Here is a 22,780-nt window from a genome sequence, read left to right as displayed (position 1 = left end):
TACGATTTTGTATGTGATCAAAAGTATCCGGTCACACCGCGAAACGTGTATTTATCACAGAGGGTGACACAGTACTTCCATCTACCACATGGAACACATGGTCAGTAATCTCAGTAGTCTGCAGACAGTGCGAGACAGCAGTACGGGACGGTCTGAGGAAGTCACGAACTTTCAACATGGTCAGGTGGTTGGATGTCACTTGTGTAAGACGTCTGTGCGCGAAACTTCCACCCTCCTAAACATCCCTAGGTCCACCGTTTCCGATGTTTAGTGAAGTGGAAATTGTGAATCTGCCTCATTTTAAAAGAAGATAATGGTGATTCTGAAGTTGGCAACCTGAATTCTTAGAAGTTTTCAACCTGAATTCTTAGGAGTTGGCAACCTGAATTTTTATAAGTTGGCAACCTGAACACTGTTGGGATGGCAACATGGCTTCCTTGAAAACTTCCAAGAATGAGCCTAGTCTTCTCCCCTCCTACACAGCCTAGAAACAGGTGTCATAGTGAGCTAGTCCGGGTCTTAGACCCAGCATATGCCACTGATGGGTAGCTACAATTCAGAGCTCTTTAGAGCATGTGGTGAAACTCAGTAGAGAGGGTATGAAGACAATGGGGAAGTATTTGGTCTAGGAATTAATTCGTGCGCCTGGACAAGAGATGGCGTAACGAGCGTATCGTCCCACAGTTCCGTGTAGCCACACATGCGTTGAAAACTCCTGTCAGCGTGCATCATTCGTAGTATAGGGCAGTTAATTGACGCGTCAACAACAGCATTTTGTAGTCAACTGAACATGGTGCAGTTCGTGCCAGATAAAGTGTTTTTGCGGGGTGTTCTGCTTCATTACTTTAACATGCAGAAAAGTGCTACCGAAAGTCATCGTATTTTGGTGGAAGTGTATGGTGACCATGCGCTAGCTGAGCGAACGTGTCAGAAGTGGTTTGCACGGTTTAGAAGTGGTGATTTCGGCCTGGAAGACCAAGAGCGACCTGGACAGCCAAAAAAATTTGAAGACGAAGAATTGACAGCATTGCTCGATCAGGATTCGTGTCAAACGCAGGAAGAACTTGCAGAAGCATTAGGCGTTGATCAAACAACAGTTTCCAAACGCCTCAAAGCAATGGGAATGATTCAAAAGATGTCACATTGGGTTCCACATGAATTCAAAGATGAAAAACCATTTGCGAATTGCTGCTTCAAAGACAGAAAAGAAAGGGGTTTTTGCATCGCATTGTTACTGGCGATGAGAAGTGGATCCATTACGAGAACCCGAAATGAAAAAAGGCCTGGGTGAAGCCAGGTGAACCAGGTCCATCACAACCGAAACGAGATATTCACTGTGCAAAGGTTATGTTGTGCATATGGTGGGATATGAAAGGTGTGGTGTACTATGAGCTGCTGCAACCGGGTGAAACTATTAATGGACAAAGTTATCGACGACAATTAATGCGTTTGAAGCAAGCTCTGGCCAGGAAACGACCAGAATGGGAGAACAGACATATTAAACTTATTTTTCAACATGATAACGCTCGCCCACATGTCGCAAAACTGGTCAAAACCTATTTAGAAAATGTCAGATGGGAAGTTTTACCCCACCCACCGTATTCACCAGACGTTGCTCCTTCGGACTACTACTTGTTTCGATTGTATGAATAACGATTTGATTGGACAGCGGTTCACTTCTTCAGAAGATATCGAAAAATGGGTCTCTGACTGGATCGCTTCAAAGGATGAGGACTTCTTTCGCCACGGAATCCGTAACTTGCCTGACAGATGGGCGAAAGTGGTGGCTCGCGATGGACAATATTTTTCTTAAGGTATTTATGTATTTTGTGTTTGAACTACAGCTCCAATGTGTGCGTAACAACTGCACGAATTAATTCCTAGACCAAATAAATGCCGATGAAAATAAAAATAGTTCAAATTTTCACCACCAGGTTGAAATGTGGTGCTGAAGCAGGGCCGGTAAGGGGGGGGGGCAACCATGTAACCCTCCAGAGCGACAAAATTTGAAAAATAAGCCTATTGAAAACTTGAAAGTTATAATACAGGGTGGCTACTCTAGGACCATGAAAAAATTCAAGTATAATTCCCGGTTTTCAAGGCAAATTTTCAAAAAATTCAAGGCCACAACCAGGTGTTTTCTCTATTTCAAACCTTGCTTATTACCGTCTCTCAACACCCACACACATGCACGAACTTGTACCTGGGGGGGCAAGTACCAGGAGAAACGTACCAATAATAATATGAAATTATTATGACTATTATTATTATTAGTAGTAGTAGTAGTGGTAGTGTTAAAGACGTTATCATCCTCGTAAATTTCACAAAAAGGTGGTAGAAGTCTGTGTCAAAGCATTTGTGTTGCAACATTTTTTTTAAAAAAACGTTCAAATTCACATTCATTAATAATACAAAACAAGTACACAAACTGTATTTTTGAATGGCAGAACATGCATGCCGAATATTATTCTTTTCGTACATGTAACATGTATAACTTTCATGTACAACGTATGTTTTACGCATATTCAAAATGTAAAATAAGAAAATACATGCCAACACTAAATTGTGTACGTATTCAAAGTTTCTTTAATATATATATATATACAGCATATACGTCTACTATTTATATTCATTACATAATCAATTCATCCACCTCATAACAAACCATCAGCAAAAATTATATAAATTGTCTTGTCTCTCAAATGTGCATGCTCGTTTTCCTCCCAACAATTGTGCATGCATTTAAGACAAAATACATTAAGAGAAGTCTTATGCATTTCAGAAAACAATTATATTGCGAGTGAAGCGAACAAGAATTTTTTTAATCCATTTTTTTGCAAACTGAAAACAATATTGATTTAATAGGGTACAAATAATTTCACGAGGCACCATGGTATTCTCACTTTTACAACTTTTATCATTTAGATTGTTGGGTGGCCAGGGCCAATTCCCTCCACTCCCTAGCTACAGCTCTGAACTTGACAAGACTAAGAAAAGCAAGCATTGTGAACGAATCGAGCGAGAATATTTTATAAAATGTATTTTTATTTGCATAAAATTTGAAATCGAGGGGGATAATTGCCCCTCTGTGCCCTCCGCAGGTGCCCTTGGCCATCAATGTTTGCCCCCTTGCCCTCCTTAAAATATACTTTCATTCAAGATTGGGGGGGAGGAATGCCCCCTGCCCCACTGTGGTTGCACCACTTATATGCACACACAAATATAGTAACAATATGAAGTGTCTGTGTGACACTTCATAGTTTGATGTTTAACTTAGGAACATATTAATATTTAATTTCTCATTGCTGCATAATGACTGGGGGGGGTTGAAGGGGAGTGGCATGTGGCATTCCCTGCCACCACCCAGGGTGCCCTGCGCTGAAGTAACGACAACCAGTAATTTGAGTTTATGTTGGTACAGCAGTGTTCAGTATGCACCCCCCCCCCCCCCCGTCAATGTGAATGAAGCTGTGGAAGGGTAAAAGAGATATCAATGTTCTCACAAAGCATTTCCCAGGATTTTGTTCGGTACTACTTTACTATACCTGAGACACCTGGAAATAATTTCTTTTGCACTTTTTTACATTGCTAACGTACTATTCTGCATTCCGGAACACTTATTTAGGTGAAATAATTGAATTTGTTAGGAAAGTAATGTATATTTCTTACATTTACGAGTACTTACTGTTCTTGTTTATTTCCACACACAACATGGTGATAGCTTACCGTTGATCGTTCCTTGAGCCAGAAAAACCATTGACGTTAGCCCAAAAATTCACGATAGCCCCACAACCCATCACGGGGACGAGGTATGCCTACTAGGTTAGGTTAGGCCTGTTAGGTTTGGTTCCTTTAGCACTTCTTTCGTTCAATTTAGCATATACGGACAATACGAGAGCGTATTGTGCTCTCATGCAGGAAGCAAATGGCGGCAGCAGCAATAGCGCATCGGAAATAGATTTTCGTACAAAAACACATGCATTCGCATTAAAATGAATCAAAATTACATTCCCGAACATCAACAACGCTACAGAAAATGATTTGCGTAAGTACTTTCTCCTGTAAATTTGAAGAAATCTGTCTCAGGTATAGTAAAGTGTTACCTTTTGTTCAGTGTGCATCATATTTCAGTGCCATATTTTAACCTGGTGGTGAAAATTTGAACTATATCTTTCTCTTCTCATCAGCATTTGCTTCCTCATGGTCTCCATAGCCCCTCTACCAAGTTGCACCACAAGCCGATGCTTTAAATGGGCACCGGAGGGCTCTAAATAGAGTAGCTTTATTCTGGTCACCCAGTACTGTTGCAGACATCTGAAAGAGAGTATTATGAAAGAAAATTACATACCTTTATGTCACCTTGTGCATCACTCAATTTTTGCTTTAGGTCTTCAACTTCAATCTTCAAAGCTTTGTTCTGTTCCCTTGCATCACCAACCAATTGAGCTAACATACTAGGAGAATGCTCCTGAAGTAATCGATCACTGGTGTACAGGGACAGATTCAAAGGCTGGAAAAAAAAATAGATATAAAACCTCAGCAGAAATTAGATTTTTCAAATACAAGGTAAGCACATAGGACTCTGCTTAAAGATAAAATCTTTGAATGAAATCTCCAAACTGTCGAATTACTTGCTTGGTGTGATGTAAGCGATGAACAGGGAGAACAGCTCCATCAGGAGATTTCTGAAACGGAATGCCGTTAGCAGGGACTATGGACCCAGTCACGTTGGGAGATTATTGCTACCCCTTCAAATGACAAAACAACAGTGAATATAACACACACATATTCTTCTACTTGCAATGCAATAATCTATTTTATTAGATTATCAATTTTGATTAATAGTTAGTTCACTGTCAATTTCATTGTTCAACAGTGTCCTCGTTCATTTAAGTGATGTCCGTTTTAGGCACTCTCAATGTTGCCTGTTACAGGATTTTTATATTTGAATAAAACTTCCATTCAAATTCGATATTCCGTTTCCATAGAAGACAGGCAATTTCGCATTGGAGGAAGACAAAAGTTTTAATTTTGATCCCTAGTGCAATCTTTAAGGCATTTATACTCCACTAGAAGTGAAAAAAAGCATGAGTCAGAAATAAGCACTGGCTTAGCCTGATTTTTCATTGTTGCTTCTTTACCTGTGTCACAGCTTAGTAGGGACAAGTAGAACACATTTACCAAAAAAATAACTGACATAATGCATGTCTAAATAGAAACTGAGTTGGTTCCCACAATTATTTCTTCAATTTCATTTAAAATATTAAGATGTATTATGTTCAGATTACAAATAGCTTTCTGGTAGCTTATATTTTGTTATATGAATCAAACTGTGCATCATATGAAATCCTGAAATATGCACAGCACAGAGATTGAAGCAAAATGTTTCCCTTCACACCAGAAGGAAATGAAATACGTTCTTTTGGAATTGGCCATCATAAATTAATTGACTGATTGATAAATAAACACGAAGTAGAAATATACAGTACTGCATATTATAAAATACAAAGCATACAAAATATCACAAAAGGAAGTGTTTATTTAAAACATACAATATTCCAAAACAGACGTTCTTTAAAACATTAAAATGATGACAAAGGCAAAATTTATTGTATAAAAAATATACACTAAAAACATAACATTTCCACCCTCTAACTGGGTCTTCTTCCTCTGAAATATTTATATATTATATACTGAAATTATCAACAATGAAAATGCAATGATAATAATATACCAGTATATTCAGTGTAAAATGGCCACCTGTGCTCTATCTGAAATTTTCTAAATAAATAAATTTTATATTTCGTCTGAAACCTGTTGAGGGTGGAAATGTTATATTTTTAGTGTATATTTTTTATACAATAAATTTTGCCTTTGTCAGCATTTTAATGTTTCATTAAGGTGGAAACAAGGCTTAACAGGTTTACAGATATCCTTTATATTACGTAATATAAAACTTCCTTTTGTGATATGTTGAACCTTGGAACTGTGGGTAACCATGAACAGTAGTCTTCCAAATGTATAATCATAATATTTACTTTATAATATATATGTTCAGGGTGTCTACAATTTTGTAAAAACAAATTTCCCTGACTTTTCCAGTTTTCCCAGACTAATTCCATTAGAGCAATTCATATATTTCAACATGGGTGTAAGAAGGTCGCTATACTTCAGCTAACACTATATTTAAAATCCCACTTAACCTAGTTCTTCAAATATTAACTTCATGTGTAAAAGTGACAAGAAGGGAAACAGAATAGAAATTGACTGTTGAAAAGGCATATTTCAGGGAGCATTTATGTAATACTTAGCATATATTGACTTATGATTAACAAAGTTTTTTTACGGATGTGCCGAAGCCTATTACAGATGTATGAAAATCGGCAGAAATTGACATATCGGCATCGGTATCGGCAAAAATCAGAGATTTAAACTGGTATAGATTATACTAGAGTTTTACCTTCTAACAAGTTTTATATTCTAGTTTTGTAAGATTTATTGGAAATTTGGTTATGATTCGTCATTATTGTAGAGTTTTTGTAATAAAATTATTGCAAACTCTCATTCAGAGGATCATAAAACAGTACATTGCTGAACCCGAATCTGCTGTTGTATTGGAAATTCAAAAATGAGTATTCAAACCTGAAGCAAGTGCTGAGAAAATACTTGGGCATACCTGCTGCATCAGTATTCAGTGATTGAGTGTTCAGTGTTGCTGAATAGATTTGCGATAAGAGAAGAAGTAGGTTACTTCCTGAAGTGCTTCCAAATCTCGAATTTCTGAAGTTGAATCTGGCAGAACAGGAATTAATTTTGCATTTCAAAGAACTGCTTGTGTACTAATGTTAAATCTCTAGGTTCACATAACCTTTTGTAGATGCAAATGTACATTCGCATCTCTTGAGAATATATATGTATATACATATGATGCAATAGAAATGTACATAGCAAATTTATTTTTGTGATGCACAAAATAACATCCCATTTCTGTTTAATAATCTTATGTATCGGAATCGGTTAAATATCGGTATCGGTTCCAAAAATTATCGGTGAGTACATCGGCATCGGTAAATTTTCAGCTTCGTCACATCCCTACTTTCTTTCATAAAAATCCTAACAATCATAGCATAAATAATACATAATTATAACAAAATTTAGTAATAGTATCTGTAATAATCCTAATATTTATCAAACAACACAAAAATTGCAAAAAATTTCCAATAGGCAATTACTGTAGTAGATTTCTACATCCTTTCGTAGAATTCAATATACAATTTCTACTGTAACTAGCAGCAGGGGCGGCCACTCATGAGGACGATACGGATGCCGCACTGTCGTGTATAACCACAAGTGAACAAACATTGTCTGAATTGTAAATATTTCGTTGCTTACAGTTAGTAGGTTAGTCGGTTCTGTAGTTATTCTTCCGTGACAACCATGAAGTTTGCACGCCACTGTGCGGGAATACGGAATGGCTTTTATAGCTAGAGAAATCTGGCGGGGTGCCATCCTCTCACTTTACGTGCCTGCGAGTATTGTGAGGCGAGGCCACGCGGGGTGAGATATGACGTTTTTAAGCACTCTAGGCGTAATACAACAATAATACACGTCACTTTGCTTCGGTAAAACACAACCTGGGATAAAGAAATAAGATACTTACAATTTTTTGATTTCAGCTTCAACCATCTTCTTTTTAGTAGTCTTCTGATAATTTTTTTACCTCATTCTTTATTGATATTTTTTCTTTCCAGAATCGAATACAAGTGGACATAATTTCTACAAAGTTTTATATTAACAAATTTCAATAGTTTTTTGACAATATTGTCTGATAATAACTTATTATTGAATAATTTGAAATAAATAGATTTTTTTTAAAAAAATTGCTACTATGTTGGAATATGTTTGCTATGGTGAACAATAGATGGCTCTGGACTTATGAGTATTTTCTAACATTTTTCTTTATTGTTTCTGAATGTTTTACTGTGGTGGAAATGAGTTAATTTCTTGATCTCTTTTTACAGAATTTATAATTTTATTTGAAATTGAGAAGATAAACCACATGTAGGAAGATAACAAAGTTTAATTTCTAATTGCCATAAAGAAAAATGTATGTAATTTGTTTTTATAGAAGTAATAAGAAAGCTAAATTTTTCTGGCCAAATGCTTTCATATCAATATCATGATGATATTGATATATGGCGCTCAACAAGGGTTTGAACTACACGAACCTGAATGTCCCAAACCATCCACTGCACAACTCAACCAAGACATTTTACATGAAATTTTAAAATGTACATAAGTATGAAATTTTTTTTTTTTTTTTTGTACAAATGATATAATTACGATTTGTTTTTTGAATATCCTGAACTTTTCTGTTTTGTTTTGAAACATTTACCTAAATAAATTTATTTCACAATGATTTTTTAGTTTTACTATGTTTATATGGAAACATACAAAGGCAAAATGATATTTGATGTGAAATTATGAAATGAACCCATATATATTTTTTTTTTATATGCTAGCTTAATAGCATAATGCTATAAAAACAAGAATAGCAAATATGGTATAATACCTGAGTGAATGACTAATCTGCAATGACAATATGCAACATTCATGTTACAAAATAGTAAGTTCTACAAGAAATTTTTAACGAAATTCAGCAGAAAGCACTTCGCTACTTCCAATCTTAATGCAATACAAGAAATAGTACAAACTCTTCATTTATGAGCAAGATGCACATATATATATAAATATATTTATTTTTGCTGACTTCACATTGTCAACATGAATAAAATGAGTTTAAGGAATAAATATTATGTATGCAGTATATTTGCAACTGAGCGTGTGTACACCACATGTCATTCAAATGCCAATTATACCTGAACATGGACAAAAGAAGCATATTGAAGGAGCATACAAATTTTACCTTCAGCAGTAACTAATTAAACACTGGGCATATTCTTTTACATGTAAGTATTGTGTGGAATGCCATATCGGCACAATACCACCTTATTAATCTTGCAAATTTAAAATTTTGGTTATTTGCTCTTGCATATATTATGCTGAGTATTAACTATGAGTGAAAGCACAAATTTTGTTAATTGGTTATTCCGACTATTCACATACCATCAGTGTTTATGCTCATTGCATACCAAGATTGAATATTCAATAATTAAGGTTGCATACCTTAACTATTCACAAAGAACAAAACATTTAAGGAAAATCTATCTCCGATGAGCTAGGTACAACTTACATTATACTGGAAAATAAATATTATGTGATTTTATAATATTACCTTGAGAAATCTAAGGTTATCACATATACATTTTCATCACATTTAATATATCACTCTACAGAGCTTATGCGTCTATGTGTATATCAAGTTACAAAATATTACCAAATTTTCATTACTAAGAAAATATTGCATATTGCATACTTTACTATTTTTTATTTTTTTTTACTATTAAATATATATATATTTTACCATGCACTTATGTCTGAATAATTAGAAAAATTAAACAGTCAGTATACTTAAGCTAAAATGGGATTGCATTGATTAAAGTGATTATTTCAATGAACCAGACAAATTACCATCTAAATAAGAAATGCCATTTTTTTTTTATTTTTTTTTTTTTACACCATAAACTTTGTTACGTAAAATGCCGTGTATCTACAATACTGCCACAGCAACTTTATAAAATCAAATTTTTATTTATATGTTTGTATCTATGTTGTACTAATTAAGCATGAACCACGAGTGAAATATTAGACCTATTTGACCACTCAATTTCAAGATTGAACATTCAAAGTACAGTAAATCACATGAGACAGACTACTAAATACCTTACATGTGACTGCAACACTGAACGAAGTAATGGAATACTGAAAATGTAACTCACTATCTAGAAGTCAAACATTACCCTAATTACTATAATGCCTTTAAAATATTTGTCTTTAACAGAGATGTGGACACCAAATTGATCTTTACAAATGTTTGTTTTTACAATGCCAATACAATTTCAGGTAAGTTTTCTCCTAGTGTCATGTTATCAAGAACTTTGCGATCGATTAATAGCATAAAAGTGAACAGCTGGCTGCAAATGTATCACAAAGTACATTGCACTTTACCATATTTACTCATTTGTTATTATTCGGAGTTCAAGAATTAAACATAAAATGCAAAGACATCGGTATACAAATGCTGGACTAGCATTATGAATAATAATGTTATTTTCAGACATGAAGAATATAAAAATAATGTATTTTTTTTCAGCTGACTGTACTAAATAGTGATATTTAAAAACTGATACTTTTCAATTCTCTAAATACTTGATTTAGGTTTTGCCAGCAAAGCAGTTTTCATTACATCAACATACCTAGATGTATGCACATATAGAGATATACATGAACATGCATACACACTTATCATCTCTAATATTTTAAAAGTACTACCTACCACTCAACTTATTAAAACATAATTCATAGTACACTTATGAGAAAACAAAAGTAGTTAAGTTAATATGCATAAGCTTCTAACATATTACCTTGCACTTAACTTTTTTTTATTTTTTTTTTATCAAAGACTTATGAAAGAACAAGACAACAACATGTTTCACTATAAATCACTTTTGAAAGAATTACAATATATACATCTGGTTAATTTCACAAAGCACATTATTGACATTAAGGCAATACTAAAAATTTTGTGTGTATGTTTTCAGATCCAAGATTGTCTGTATTGTTGCCTATGGATGTAGTTAGTAGTTGATATACATCTTCATTTATAGTTTTAAGTTTTGAGAGATACTCCTCTCTCTTTAGCTTCGAACATCTCCACAACTTTATGTGATCAAGGGACTGATTGTGTATGGTTTCCCCAGTGTGACAATTTACAACACTTATGGTGGACTCTTTATTCTTGGCAATACAAAAGTAAGGGCCTACATATAAGTTGCAGTACTTTTTTATGCTTGTATGCCAAGGAGTGTTTTGCTGATGGTTTTTCATGAACACAAGATCACCTATGTTTACCACTTGCCTGCTGGAGTGAAGTGCATTCAACTTGGCTAATTTCTTGCTCCTCTTCTGCTTATTTTTTGAACTAGTCATCAACAACTTATTTTCCCAGGGAGGTTCTGAAGTTGTGGAAGTAATGCCTAGCAACTTTCCATAATCCACTTGGGTGGTGCTGTTCAGACGTAGTTCCGAAGGCGTGAAGTCAAACTGGTCTGAGATAGAGTTGTTCAACAACGACAATGCATCATTTACATAGCGTGGCCACTTTGCATGATTTTCTTGACATAAAACTCGCATCAATCGATTTAGTTCAGCATGGTACCTTTCCACCAGATTTGAGCTTGGGTGGTAAGGTGGAGTGAAATATAGTTTTATGTGGTACTGATTTAAAGTCTCTCTGAACTGAGCTGATCTAAACTGTGGTCCATTGTCACATATGATGACGTCTGGTATTCCTAGATGTGGCATGTAAATGTTCACTAGTTTTTTCAAAATTGACTTGGTATCACTATTGGGTATTGGATATGCCATTAAGTACCGTGTAAAAGAATCTAAAATGGTCAACAGGAATCTCTCTCTATTTGGACCTGGAAGAAATGGACCTTGGAGATCTATGAAGATCAATTTTCCTGGTTTTAGACTGGAATGTATGTACATGAGACATTTCACAGGATGCCTATTCGGTTTGTTACGGATGCAAATCTCACAATCCGAGATGTACACTTTTACGTCAGATTTCATATTTTTCCACCAGAAATGTCTAAATATCTGGTTAATTGTTTTGGTGGTTCCAAAGTGTCCTGATTTGTCATGGAAGTGAATTAACATGTTTCCAATTAGATGTGAAGGTACGCACACTCTCAGCCTTGAAGGGTCATGGAAATCCCTTATACACAAGATGTTTTCATGTACAGTATATGTTCTTGGCCAGTTTCTAGACTGTCTACTCTGACTCAGTTTCTTGCCCAACACATGTAGTTTCACTTCGGACAGCTCTACATCTCTATCCTGAGCTTCTATAAGCTGTGATGATGTAACCAGAGGTTGCAATGATTCACTTAATGAGAACTGGTTTACTTTGTAGATTTCTGTTGGGAATTCTTGGAATGTTCGGCTGAGCATATCTGCAAGTTGATTTTCAGTTCCTTTGCAATACCGCACTTCAAAGCAATATTGTTGGATCTGAATAAACCACCGTGTAAGACGTGCATTCCAGCCATGTGCAGACTCCAACCATGTTAGGCTTTTGTGATCTGATATGATGATAAATTTGCGACCTTTCAAAAAGGACTGGAATTTGTCTATGGTGAATAGTATTGCTAAGACTTCCAATTCAGTTGAGGTATATGACCTCTCAAAACCTTTCAAGATTCTGCTTACGAAGCCCAAAGGTCTAAAGTTTCCTTCAATAAACTGAAAACAATATCCTGCTACACCTACAGCCGAGGCATCAGTCTGTATGTAAAAAGTCTCCTGAAAGTCTGGGTATGTTAACATTACATCTTCGGCTATTAGTCGTTTGATTTTCTGGAAGGCTTGTTCTACGTTATCATCCCACTTCCATTTGGAACCTTTTCGTAACAGTTCATATAAGGGTTGAGCTATTAAAGCATAAATTTTTATGTACTTCTTGACCCAATTGAATGACCCTAGAATTTTTTGGATTTGTTTGAAGTTTTGTGGTGTGGGTAATTTAAGTATAGACTCAACATATCGTGGATCTTTCTTATACCCAAAAGGAGATATGATGTGACCGAGGAACGTAATTTCTGGTTGACAGAATTCACATTTTTCTAGTCTGAGAGTCATTCCGGAGTTCATAATCTTTTTTAATACAGTGTCTAGATGTTCAAGGTGAGATTCAAAACTAGGTGACTTTATGATCACATCGTCCACATATACAATGGTGAAATCTTGAGTACCATTTAGCACCTTATTCATAACATCTACAAAGATTGCCGTCCCGTTGACGTAACCAAAAACCACACGTTTAAACTGGTATAAGATGCCTTGGAAAGAAAATGCTGTAAATTTTCGACAACTTTCATTCAAGTCAGTCTGCCAAAAGGCATTGGATATGTCTACGCAACTGAGGTACCTTGACCCATGAAACTTTGACAATAATTCCACAATTTTTAAAGGGTGGATTTGTTTCAATTTTACATGTTTGTTAATATTTCGTTGATCAACACATATGCGTAAGGTACCATTTGGCTTAGGTACCACCAAAAGAGGTGATAAGTATTCCGAAGTCGAGGGTTCTATAATATCCCAGTCCAATAACTTCTGGATGTGTTCCCTAACTTCTTTTCTGTACGCATGTGGAATAGGATATATCTTACTGACAATGGGTTCGCTGGTAGTTAATTCTATTTTATGTTGATAACCCTTGCAAAGACCAGGCCTGGAAGAAAAAACCTTCCCATACTTGATCAGCAAATTGTGCAGTTTGCTTTTTTGTTGTGAAGTTAAATTATTTGCTGCTTCCACTTTTTCTCGTATTTGCTGATCAGATGGATGAATGTCATCTTCACATTTCACTGAACATACTTGCACTTGATCAGCAGTTTTCAATGCATTATTCGATTCAACCAATGGTAAAAATTTGCACACGGACTTACCTAGTCTAGACTCAAAAAACATGCTATTGTTTTTCAAATCTAATTTGGCTTGAATAGCATAAATTAAGTCCAAGCCTAAGATCAACGGTACTTGCAGATTGCGCACAACCATGAACTGTACATAGAAATATTGGTTTGCTATATGTATATACACTTGAGTAATACCTAAAACTCTCTCCGTCTTGCTTCCTGAATAGTCTACCAACTTTATGTTTTTTGCAGGTAGTAATCTGGGTCTAGAAGCAGAAGAAGATATTTCTTTCCATACAGCTTCAGCCATTATACTGGTTTCGGCACCCGTGTCACAAAGGGATTTATATGTTTTATCATTAATTCCTATTTCAATGAGCACCGAAGCACTCTTATTAAACTTCAAGTTCACAGGTACTAGATCATTACTTGCACTGGCTTCATAATTATCAATATTTACATCTTTATAATTCAAATTTACATGAAGGATGGTAGGAATGTTTTCTTCACTCCCGTCACCTACCATACTACAGGAGTGAACATTCAGTTTTCCTGTTCATTACATACACTTAATTGTTCAAATTTGCAAATGTCATCATCTAGCAACGATGTGTTCGTTGGATTTGAATGCACCATACTTTCGGTTGTAACGCATACTCTATGGATTGGGTTATTCACTGGAGTGAAATTAATAATATTTAGCCCATTTAGTAGTTCGATCACTTTAAGCATACCTTCCTTGTTCCAGTGGATCATGTCTACCCGACGGTTATGAATTGGACCAATATGCCTTTCAAAGAGAGCATTGTTGATGGTTTTACTATCTTCCTTGAAGAATACTGGGGCCACATTTATTACTTTGACCTCGGAGCCATCTTCCAATGACATTATAAATGCATTCCATTCTTCCCACTTCTCCCTGAAGCTTGAGTATGGAGATGACATCGTTTTTGGAATAGGTGGAAGTGTCAATAATACAATTTTCTTTGTTAGGTTTTTCAACTTTGCCAATAATTGCAGGTATAAACTTTTCATGTCTTCTAACGGGATGCCCTTAAGCATATCATTAGTGCCAATTAGAAGTATCACCGAACTTGCAAGCTCAGTATGCGAGCTTACCCTTTTCAGAAGGTCCTGTATGGTTTGCCCACTTTTTGATAAGCCAATTTGCCTTGTACCTTCTGCTGTATAAGTCATATTGTATCCTACAATAGTTTGTGCCATCCTTAGCACTAAACTATCACCTAAGAGTTGGTTGCCTTGTATCATTGGATGCGGTGATTTTAGTACTCTTCCATCAGTATTGCCCTTTTGATTTGAAAAGCTTCTACCTTTCACCATAGATGTCGGAGGATTTTTTACCTCACCCATGTCACCTCCAACTTCCACATGGGTGAGCTTTAGTTTTCCGAAGTGGGTACGTCTTTAGTTGTGCGTGACTTAAACATTAATTCATTGGTGTTAAAGCTATCATTTTTAGTATTAGTGCTTGGCATGGAGTTCAAAATTTTTGCTGCCCTTTTGCCAACTTGAAAATTCTCTCTTTTGACCATAGAGACAACCTGATTTGTTTGTTTACCCACACTATTCTTTGTTGGTTTATAAATCGGCACATATCCTACATTGCTTTTCAAAGATTCTGAGTTTTCGATTGCTTGTATTGCTTCACCGAATGTGTTGACGTTATTCATTGTGATATGTTCCCTTATTTTGTATGGTAACAAAGTAGACACCTGAGCTATGATCTGAGCCTCCTCATTGTTGGTTTGCACGAGAGTCAGCAATTTGTAAGTCTTACAGAAAAAATCTACAACTGTTCCATGTTGTGTTCGTTGAAATGGGGTATTCAGAATTTTGGAAAACATGATACTTTTCCAACGTGAATTTTGGTAATGATCTAGAAAAATCTTCTTAAATTGCTCATACGTATTCAGCTTGTCCTTTATTGTTTGATACCATGTCTTTGCACTCTCAGTGAGCAATTTTGGTACATAACGTAGGTATTGAGATCTGTCTATTTCATACAAATCCAGAGTTTCTTCTATCTTTTCTATGAATTCCGATGGAATTTGATCAGATACTATGCCATTGAATTTTGGTAACTTTTGTAAGTGCTCTGGTTTCATGTGTAAGACAGCAGGCTTCTGTGGACTAGACTTCAAACTGGTATTGGAGCTTGGAACATTCAATGGAACCTGCATGGATTCCTGTTTTATGTTTCTGCTTGCATCATTTTCATCACTACTGAATGCCATCACTTGTACTTCCCTTAATTTGTCTTAATTTCTTGTTGATCGCAAGTTTCTCTTTCTATTTTTTACTTTCTTCACCATTTTCTCTTGTTTTTGACTATCTGAGGAGTCGTTGCTGCTACTGGATTTCTCGGAGCTGGCAACCTTAAGTCGCTTTACATCCTCTGCTTGATTTTGAGAAAAGTACGTAGAATTATTCTTATGCAAACTGTTCTGATGATGTACATTTACTTCCATAAATTCAAGTAGGCTTGCATTGATTTTACTACTCTCCTTAAGAGACTCTCTAATTTCACTTAAGGCATTAACTATACACTTGTTGCTTTGTTCCACATTGTTTTTACCTTCTATTTCAAAATCAAAACTGTTTGTGGCAATAACTACACCTGAAGGTGGACATGCATCATTTTCTGGGCACAAGAATTTACATACCTCCTCTATGTCTGTTGCATTGCTGTGTCCTTCTTGCTCAATTTGGATTTTTGATTGGCTAACTGCTTCCATGTCTAACTGTCTAATAAGTGCAGACGTAGGAATCAAGATTGGTGAGTCATCCAATAGATTTCTTGAAGTACCTCTGTCTAGCATGCATCTCCCTTGTTTTTCTTCTAATTCTCCTAATCTTTTCTTAACACTCCCTAATTCTTGCAAAAATATTGATGTGGTTCCATTTTCACTTTTATTTAAAATCTTTCTCACTACCTCTTTGGTGTCTGCTAACTCCTTTCGAACTTCACTAATTGAGGAAGAGTTGTCCTGGATCATTTTTCTACTCTCCTCATTTTTCTTTTCCATTATGTCAACATTTAACTTTAAACAGGTGGTTTCCCTGTTTTGTTTATCTATCTTCTTATCTGACTTTTCACTCCTCTGACTACACTCCACTCTGTACTGTGCTAAATCCTTTTGCATTTGTTTCATTTCACTTTTCAATTCCCTTACCTTTTGATCTAAACTTCTTTCTAGACTAACGTTTGTGTCCATTATCAATGCCATTATTTTATCTAGTTTCTTTTCCATTTTGTTGTGATTTTCCTTTTATACACTTGCACTGAACTCACCTGCCTAGTTCTTTGTTCAGTATAAGTCTTGCATGTGCCATTTATCTTATGTCATTTATCCCTTCCGAGTCTCATATATCTTATTTATGACCTTTTTAAGCACTCTAGGCGTAATACAACAATAATACACGTCACTTTGCTTCGGTAAAACACAACCTGGGATAAAGAAATAAGATACTTACAATTTTTTGATTTCAGCTTCAACCATCTTCTTTTTAGTAGTCTTCTGATAATTTTTTTACCTCATTCTTTATTGATATTTTTTCTTTCCAGAATCGAATACAAGTGGACATAATTTCTACAAAGTTTTATATTAACAAATTTCAATAGTTTTTTGACAATATTGTCTGATAATAACTTATTATTGAATAATTTGAAATAAATAGATTTTTTTTAAAAAAATTGCTACTATGTTGGAATATGTTTGCTATGGTGAACAATAGATGGCTCTGGACTTATGAGTATTTTCTAACATTTTTCTTTATTGTTTCTGAATGTTTTACTGTGGTGGAAATGAGTTAATTTCTTGATCTCTTTTTACAGAATTTATAATTTTATTTGAAATTGAGAAGATAAACCACATGTAGGAAGATAACAAAGTTTAATTTCTAATTGCCATAAAGAAAAATGTATGTAATTTGTTTTTATAGAAGTAATAAGAAAGCTAAATTTTTCTGGCCAAATGCTTTCATATCAATATCATGATGATATTGATATAGAGAGGTGAGGCAGCTGGGGAGAAATCATGCAAGGGATCTGTGCATGGGAGGACGACTGTTTTCGTCATCCGAAACCCAACCACCTAGCCGCTCTCTCCGGAGAACTGTAAACAATGAAGAGTTGCCAGAAGCAGGGACGTTAACGTAAGATAGAAAATTACCAACTGTTGTAAAAAATCATCATCATTCCATAATAGAGCAATAAATAATGTAATTTCCTATGCGGAAAAATAAATAAATCATCATACAGACTATTGTTTGATTTTTGTTATTTAGCATCACTTTCTGCTTCTTTTGGCTAATCATGACGATGATGAGGATGCATGATGAAATTGATGGAGGGACACTCAGAAAGAATATCCATACTCAAGTCAGGATTCGAATCTGGGACCTTTGGCTTTGTAATGCCGTATGCTAGCCACAGTAGTCGGCTACATATTATTGTTACTTGCAATGTTATCGCATTTATGCATTGCATTTTACCTATGTATTTAGTGGAAAGTACATTTGAATTCCCATTTGCACTAAATAAAAACTCACAACTTCCATGGTACAACATTTAAAACAACCCCTTGCAAATTACACATTTGCACAAGCTAAAAATTGTCGTGAACAACTTGTGAATTCACATTTTATGGAACAAAAAAGTAAAGAACATGGACATTCTACTCAGGAAGGTGGATGTCAACTTGACCCTCTGCTTCCTTGTAGAAAAACAAATCTCAATTTTCTTTGTGAATTACAATTAAATGAAGAATAGCAATTTTACAAAACGTAATCTAAAAGAATTAATATTTTCAGAAATTATCTATAATTGTGAAAGCTCCCTAAGTACCTTATCGTGGGTCTTCTTCTTCAGAGTGGAATATCTGTCTTGCAATTGCTCTGCCATCAACTTGAACTGGTCCCTCTGTGTCCTGTATTGGTCCAGCTCCTTACTTAATATTAGCAGAGCTTCTGCCTTGCTCTGCAGCTTGCGCTTAAGAGCAGCATTCTGAAATGTAAAGATCTTCACTCATACAGGGGAAAAGAGATTAAGGATCATCTTATATAAATGGGTGCCCAGAAGAATCATACTGAATATATATCCTAGCCTTCCGAAGGTTATTTCTCCACCACATTGAATTTTCCAAATTCTAAATTTTCAAACTGTAATATGCAAGTGTGTACCCAACTGATTCCCATTTGTAAAATTGGTTGGGGATTAGTATCATAAGATATTATGTACGCTTTAAAGCATTTAACTATCAAACAAATAAAAGTTTCTTCTTGACTTCTTTTAAAATAATAAAAAAATCAACTATTTTTAATCTATTCCCAAGACTCGTAAGAAAATATACATTTCCTAATAAATAATGGTTGTAAAAACTATCAAAATATATGTTTTTAAAATGATAAGAATATAAACTAATAGCACCATACATAAAAATTATAATAATTTAAGTATTTTGAGGTATTACGATAAAGTGAAATAAGTACGGGACAGCGAGAGTAAATCGAGAGAAGACAGCGTGATCAAGCAATTCTGTTAATCTATCGCACTAATCACTTTGGTAAATGTCTTCGGTTAATTCTGAAGTCCTGACTGGCACATTATTTTACATATATACCTATCTGGTGTGTAATATTAACCAATAATTCAAATTAAAGCGTTAACACAGTATTAAGCTATGGATATATGATGAAAAGGAATACCAGCTTACATTAGATGAGGAATTGCATTTATACTGAAACAATTATAAGTATTTTTATGCAAATTGTAGCCTATTGATAAAAACAAGAAAAAACAAAAGTTACAACAACATCAAATTATGCATTGGTTAACAAGACCATTTATAACATATAAATGTAATTTGGCTCCATCATGAAATCCTCCACCTTCGATTGTGCTACGGATTTTTTTTAGGAAGATTGTGTGTTGCAAATTGTGAAAAACAAAATTCTCGAGCGCGGAAACAAATATTTACGAATGTACAGCCGTTTAAATTCGAGATACAGTCGTTCAAAATTGTGAGGTGAAAGTCTACTTGCGGCCATGTCAGTTTCAACAGTTGCTTTTTCAGGGCTAAACAAATAAATTCATAAAAATTGATGATGCACGAAAGCTGTTGCATCCATTTCCTTCCAGCCGGATGTTGCCTGTGTGTGATGACGTAATCACTGTCAATGCCGGTCAGTGTTCCAAACACGTTTTTTTGTAACTGAACAAGGTACGTTTCCGCAAATGGTTCATGGGGCTATGTGTCAATGGTTTGTGGGGCTATGCGAGAATGGTGAGTGGGGCTACGCAATTTTTTTCTAAACCAATTTTTAACTATTCTAACCTAAACGTGACCCAACCTAACCTAACCTTGCTGGAAATGGTTCGTGGGGCTATGCGTCAATGGTTTGTGGGGGTACGTAGGTATTTTTGGGTGGAGTGGGGTGAGGTGGAAACACTGCATGCCAAGTGCGGTAGTGAAACTGTGACTGCCATTTTGCATTTTACCGAAGGCAAAAAGAAACAAAGAAAACTTACTCGATATGTTGCAAATAAATCTTATTTCCGTGAAATAAGCAAAATGCCACCTTCAACAATGTTTCTCAATGCAGAATACGTAAGTACGAATATTCAAATTAAATGAACTAGCAAATTTCAGCAGTTTTCCGTATATAAGAAATTTACCACGTATCTCGCACAAGCTCTTGTGTTCTAGGGTTAAATGTCTGATTTCTTATATTCGCCAAGCCCACACAATGCCCTGAATGTAAGTTGTGTCAATATCGTTCCCATCCTCGCACCTTGCCCTGTGTTAGACAGCCTCCCTTGTACACCCAACAGCAAAGGAAATGGTAACTCCTTACATTTCAGTAAATATGCGATATCGCCCGGATGGATTTCTTCAAATTTACAGGAGAAAGTACTTACTGAAATGAGTTTCTTTAGCATTCTGGACGTTCTTGGGGGTATTTTCTTTCACGGGAAACTAAAAACTTCGAATTTGAATGCTGCTGAACAAGAATTAATCACTTTTTACATAAGAAACTTGCATTGCCTGCCATATTATGCCATTGTTTCCATTGTGTGCGAGCAGATGGCGAGAGCGTCAAAAGTCAAACGGTCTCGTCAGTGTATGCAAACGTGCATTTTTACGAGATTTTTTTTAACTATGCTTACCTAACCTTGCCAGAAATGGTTTTTGGGGCTATCCACCAATGGTTTGTGGAGCTATCGTGAATGTTTTTTTGGGGCTATCAGTCAGTTGTTTGTGATGACATAATTTTTCGGTTAAGAAGGTTGAAACACTGCATACCCACTCCAAAACGACAAAACACAAGCACGGCGCGATGATCCATGCCATATTGTCTGTTACCCAAGCAGAACAAGGAAGATAAATAATCACTCGTAATATGAAAAGTTGACACTATTTTATAGAGAAAGGCATAACTTCACCTTAAAGAATGTTCCGCAATGCAGAAAAGGTAAGTACCAGTGGTAAAATTAAGGAAATAAATGAGTTAAAGGTGTCCGGGCGTTATCGCATATTTACCATTTACCACGTATCTCACACAAGCTTTTGTATTCTAGGGTTAAATGTGTGATTTCTTATATTCGCCAAGCCCACACAATGCCCTGAATGTAAGTTGTGTCAATATAGTTCCCATCCTCGCACCTTGCTCTGTGTTAGCCTCCCTTCTACATCCAACAGCAAAAGAAATGGTACGGGAGTTGTCCATCACAGTTTTCATTCGGTCTGTTCTACACAATGTGATTATACAGAATTTAAATAAAAATGTCAAAAAGTGGAGGACAATATGTGCCTCACATCAACAGAATTCCATTCCTTAAAACAATACATTTTTTTGGAAGAAAAAAAAAAGCGATGGACAATTTGCCTACCATTATCTTGGCCGTTGGCTGTACAATTACACACTTCTGCGTTGTAACAGTCTGACTTTCAATGGGATTGTTACAACCCAAAACTATGTCCGTGACTGTACTAGTAGGTTTGATATCTTGCATACAAGCAATATATCGAATGTATACAAACATCAAAGTGAGTGACGCAGGCGGTCTGTGTAAATATGTTTACATTTTTTTTTCTATTTTATTATAACTACTTACTTCCGCAATAAAATTTTCCACGTATTCGTCCATGCTTTTTCCCCTATCCACATACGTTGTCATTATCCTCATATGCAGGCTTGACTTCAAATTTTACCCCAGCTGTTGCACTTGCATGTCTGAGGGAGAGCAGACGTTCCACTACAGCAGTAATAATCTGGGACTACCTTATCGCACAATACTACAGCTACATTGCGTTCTGACATCAGATGAGAAATACCTACGTTATTAGGTTAGGTCTGTTATGTTTGGTTCTCTTCTATTCTACACTGAAAATGTATTATTTATGCTAAGAGAACTAAACCTAGCTAGCCTAATCTAACAACTTAGGCATCATTTAGCCTAACAATAGGATTCCTCCGTGACGTCAGAACGCGACGTTGCTCTAGCGTTGTCAAAAAAGGGAGACCCGTGATCCTCCATCTATGCGCTTCGTCGACATGCACAGCATCATAAATTGTCCCACACCGCACGCTGGATCAGTGTTGCCACATGAAGGGAAATTTCCCTTTTTGAAGGGAAATTTGGAGCTAATTTTAAGGTAAAAGGAAAAAGGGAAATTCGATGAAAAATAGCGAATTTTCAGGGAAATTTTAAGACAAACTCAACATTAATTATATTAAACATTATAAGAGATTCCAGTTTTGAAAGAACTTATTTTTTATTTTATTTTGTCGTATACTTTGTTCTGAGAGGAAGGGTGGAATTTGGGTCGATGTACATCTGGCTACCGTTTGGAGCCGGAGGTCATTCACCATTCATCTTTGGGAGTGGGAGTCCGAGGGTGTTGTTTATGTAAAGCTTTCAGCGGTTCTCTGAATTTTGCCTCAAACACTACACGTGCAAACCATAAAGTTCTCTTTGTCGCAAATTATCTTTACTTCTATCCTCAATGGACACCGGGTTATTCGTCATGTGCGAGTGTTTGGTGGAAGGCTGTGCCCGTCTTGGACGATGGAAACACAAGGGAAGCAAAGGAAACGATCTGCAACTCCAGAATATAATAGAAAACGTCGTGGAGAATTATCGGAAGACG

The 22,780-nt window shown here is 35.7% G+C and overlaps 1 protein-coding gene across 1 annotated transcript in view; it reads right to left on the bottom strand.

The window, feature by feature from the left end:
• Positions 1-22,091, bottom strand: part of LOC146004405 (coiled-coil domain-containing protein 149) — a 55,075-nt gene extending 32,984 nt beyond the window's left edge. Inside the window, exons 1-3 of the mRNA XM_083143241.1 lie at positions 21,745-22,091; positions 18,475-18,633; positions 4,349-4,510 (exon numbers count right to left, since the gene is read on the bottom strand). Coding sequence (XP_082999367.1) covers positions 4,349-4,510; positions 18,475-18,633; positions 21,745-21,816 — 393 coding nt within the window. The 5' untranslated portion in view covers positions 21,817-22,091. The remainder of the gene's footprint in view (positions 1-4,348; positions 4,511-18,474; positions 18,634-21,744) is intronic.
• Between the last annotated feature and the right edge of the window lie 689 nt (positions 22,092-22,780).

This window comes from Lepisma saccharinum, chromosome 21 (genome assembly GCF_977018435.1).
Source record: "Lepisma saccharinum chromosome 21, izLepSacc3.1, whole genome shotgun sequence".
Classification (NCBI taxonomy): domain Eukaryota; kingdom Metazoa; phylum Arthropoda; class Insecta; order Zygentoma; family Lepismatidae; genus Lepisma; species Lepisma saccharinum.
Note: the sequence above shows the minus strand (reverse complement) of the source record. Positions and strands in the feature narration are given on the sequence as shown.